General features: G+C 34.2%; 1 protein-coding gene across 1 annotated transcript in view; it reads left to right on the top strand.

Annotated features, from left to right (window-relative positions):
* Positions 1–2,174: 2,174 nt before the first annotated feature.
* Positions 2,175–4,257, top strand: part of TMPRSS11F (transmembrane protease, serine 11F) — a 122,148-nt gene continuing 120,065 nt past the window's right edge. Inside the window, exon 1 of the mRNA XM_006873784.1 lies at positions 2,175–2,234. Coding sequence (XP_006873846.1) covers positions 2,224–2,234 — 11 coding nt within the window. The 5' untranslated portion in view covers positions 2,175–2,223. The remainder of the gene's footprint in view (positions 2,235–4,257) is intronic.

The following is a 4,257-nucleotide window of genomic DNA, read 5'->3' as shown; positions in this document are numbered from 1 at the left end:
CAGTAAAGATTTACACCCTCGGAAACCCTGTACAGGGTCGCTATGGGTCGGAACCGACTCGACGGCACTTAACAACAACAACATATATATATACACTACATTGATTGTACAATGCAAGGTTAAACTTAAGATCAGCCCCTAAAATATGGTGGTGGTTATGTGCCACCAAGTTGGTTTTGATTCATTGTGACCCTGTATAGGTTTTTCTAGGCTATAAGTCTTTACAGGAGCAGAGTCTCATCTTTATGCCAGGCAGTGACTGGTAGATTACAATTACTGACCCTGCAGTTAGCAGTCCTCTCTTAATCCACTATGCTAATTGAGATCCTTACTAAAGTGTAGGCTATAAGGCTAAATTACTTTTAGCTGTTAAATCATTTATTTATTAAGTTCTCAAATTTAATTAATTTACTATAAAATCTACAATCATAGGGAAATAGTCATAATCCTTTATAGAATATATTCTGAAATGTATCTTTTCTATTCCTTGCTTTTATTTCATACACTGAAGAAACATGATTAATTGGAAGTCTCTTTACTTTCCCCCTGACATTCTAGTGTAATGTCATCTTACTATTGACTTTTCCTTATTGACATTTTGCACCATGCATCCATTATATATATTTGACTGATAATAAATCAATCAGCAGCACAGCAATAAAAACCAGAATGGTGCCTGCCCACATGTAGTAATGTGTATCTAAGGGAACTGAGAGCCAATGAAATAAAATCCATGTGGAGTTGAGTGCTCGTTAGAAGCATGGATGAGGAGAATTTGTTTCCCATACTTTTGACATGTTATGAAGAGGACTAGTCCCTAGAGAAAGACATCATGCTTGGTAAACTAGAGGGTCAGTGAAAAAGAAGAAGACCACCAACAGATGGATTGACACAGAGGCTACAATGGGATTAAATACAGGAATGATTGTGTGACTGGCACAGACTGGGTATTATTTCTTTTTGTTGTACATATAGACGTCATATAGTCAGCAACTAACAATAACACCAAACTAACAATAACAACAAAGCTCAAAAGGCAGGAAAGGATAGGAAAGAAGGATGAGTGAAAGCAGTAAACAGAGGAGGATATGGAAGAATGCTGTTACATTGAGGGATCGCAATGTCACAAATCAAAATGTGTATGAATTGTTGAATTGAAAACAATTTGCTGTGTAACCTTTTCCCCAAATCATAATGATACATTTTTTTTTAAATGTGTCTGGTAACTTTATTTATCTTTATTTGAAGCTTATGTGTTCAAACTAAAATCTCTGTGGATAAAAAACAATCACTTACAGGAACTGTCAATAATATTGGGAAATTCACATACACTAAGATGGACCCATACACTAAGATGGAGTCCTGGTGTGGCATTACAGGATAAGCGCTGGACCACAAGGTCAGTTTGAACTGAAAGGCAGGTGGTTTAAACTCACCAGCCTCTCCTCGGAAACTCTACACAGGGTTACTATGAGTCAGAACTGACTCTATGACATTTAACAACAACAATTTGATGGAGGAGGCTTATTCGTCACAATGAGAAAAGAAAATAGATTTGTTTGTTTTTACTTTTTTTTTGCATTTGGTGGATGAGTAAATTCTTTCAGTAAAACCTATTCTCTTTAAAACTAAAATGGGCAGTATTAGAAAAAGCTAATATGGTCTTACCATATAACTTGTGATGAAAATAAACCCCAGTAAGCCTAAGCATGTTGCTCATGGGTACACCACCAAGGTGGCACAGAAGGTCTCCTGGCTCACAGCCTAGATCTCAATTCCACCACACCCTGTGAATCCCTCAAAAGGAAAAGACTGAATGATTCCAGTGAAGTAAGAAATGCTATCAAGATCAGTGTATTGTTTTATTTATTTATTTATTAACAAATTGGCACCACACCTCAATGTTCATTGTACCTCCCCAACTGGAAAAGCCTTCTGAATCATTGTCAGCTGCACGTCGTGTGCCCTCCACACTGCTTGGATCTCCTCAAGGCAACTATTGACAATTACTATACTGTGTTGTACAATTTTGAACCAGCTGACAAAAAATTGATCATGTTCTTACCAGGCTATATCAAGATTGCAGACCACAGTCACTTAACTTGTCAGACTCGTTTCCTTTCTTGCTGCCAAGGACTCTTATTATCTTCCAGCCTCCCAGCCCTGACCTGGCTGATACAGATCAGATGGTGACTGAATAGAAGCTGCCCCAGTCCTGGGTACATGATGTATGCGTAAGTACTCAGCTTTTCTCATTAAGACTTGTCAATGGGGACTAAGATTTATAACTCTTGAGACAGGAAGTACAGTTATTGGCTGGTAGAGAGTACTTTATTTTAAAGGCTTTTTATATGTATTATTGTATTTTGTGTTAAAGTTTTTCATGTGTTATTGTATTTTGTATTTAAGTTTTATTGTTGTTGCTTTAAAATATAAGAATTCTTTGGAACAAAAGGGACCAATGTGGTCTTTCTTACTAAAATATTGAAATGACTGTTGTTAAGAGCCATTGAGTCTATTTCAACTCATAGTGACCTTGTATAGGGTTTCCAAGGTGCAGCTGGTAGATTAGCAGCCCAGTGCTTATCCTACAGTGCCACACCAGCACAGGCCATAATATAGTGTCCATATTATATTTTAAAATTCAGAAAAGCCTATGCTTTGAATAATACAGCATTTAAAAAGATTTTTTAATATGTTTAATAGCACAGTATAAATTTTTATCATATGTTATTTATTGAAGTAGATACTGGGAAAATTAGACATGTAAATTTAAGAGGTGAGTCTATTTGAATTTAATTATTTTTACTTTTAACTAATAGAAAGTATAATAGCAATAGGACTATTGTATATATCACAGGAATGAAATTATTAAAATTAAAATATTTTAAAGTATTTAATCATTGAATTAATAAAATCTAAACTAAATGTTTAGTTTACATTTTATTAAACTAAAACTAGTTTAGATTTTATTAAACTGGTATGGCACTGTAGAATAAGCATTTAACTGTGAACTACAAGGTCAGTGGTTCAGAAGTTCCAAATTACCAACTACCCTATACAGGGTCGCTATGAGTCAGAACCAACTTGGTGGCACTTAACAGCAACAACAAACTAAATGTGACTCTAAAATTATTGATCAGAAAGTGACTTTAAGGTACACATTTTTTTGAATATATGTTTATATTTAGGTATCATTCATTTCATTATTTTACAGACTCAGAAGTAACTGATTTAATTTCTCAGAATGATTTCATGTAAAGCTGCTTAGTCTGACCTACCTTCTCAAAGAGGTTCTTCACTCTCTGCAGACACCAATTTCCTATGTAATTGTACAGACACTAATTTTGTCATCAATTATATATAACACTTGAAGCCTGTAGCCACTGGTACTATAAATTATGAGTGTTCTCACTTCCCTAATTTACTCTCATATAACAGCATAAACTTGACTTATATTACATCAGTTTAATGCATAAAACTTCCCCCTATGGACATTGCATGACAGTAGAGCATTATCTGTATTCATTATAAATACAAGAAAACATATATTTTTTTAAAGTAAGATTAGATTATAGAAAAGAAAAAATATGTGAAGAAAAAACTTTCTTCATTTTTACAAACATTGATATAAGTAGAATTTCCTAGTAATTTCAACTTAAACAAATGAGCAAAAATGTTGGAGTTATTTCATGATTATTTATTTCAGAATACTTTTCTATCAGTATGAACTTCATCTTCCCAATTTAATATTTTTTTCATTCACTAACCTGTTCACTTTAAGAGTAGCCTTAAAAAAAACTATTATCTTGACGTTTCATCAACTTTGGTTCCAGGCTTTAAAGTTTCCGTCAAAAAATATAGATTGTGCTATAGAGATTAGATAAGGTGTTTAGGCAGTGGGATAGTTGAATTCATTAGCAAAGATATTTTGCCCAAGGGATCTAGATTTAAAGAATGAATGAGTCAAATGTGCTATATATCCTCAGCAAAAGTACTATCTTTCTCATTATTCAATATGCTAAGGAGAAGTGGTGTGGTATAATAGAAGGCGAAACAGGATGAGGTTGAAATGTTTTCTCAATCCAGTTTTGCACTCATTTGCCTAAGGTAAGTCACTTATCTCTTAATAAATCTTTTGTGTGGTATTGTAGGATAAACACTGGACTGCTAATCACAAGATGGGCAGTTCAAACCCACTAGCCACTCTGGAAACCCTATACAGGCTCATGAGTCAGAATTGACTCAATGACACAT

This window comes from Chrysochloris asiatica, unplaced genomic scaffold (assembly GCF_000296735.1).
Source record: "Chrysochloris asiatica unplaced genomic scaffold, ChrAsi1.0 scaffold00254, whole genome shotgun sequence".
In the NCBI taxonomy this organism is placed as follows: domain Eukaryota; kingdom Metazoa; phylum Chordata; class Mammalia; order Afrosoricida; family Chrysochloridae; genus Chrysochloris; species Chrysochloris asiatica.
Note: the sequence above shows the minus strand (reverse complement) of the source record. Positions and strands in the feature narration are given on the sequence as shown.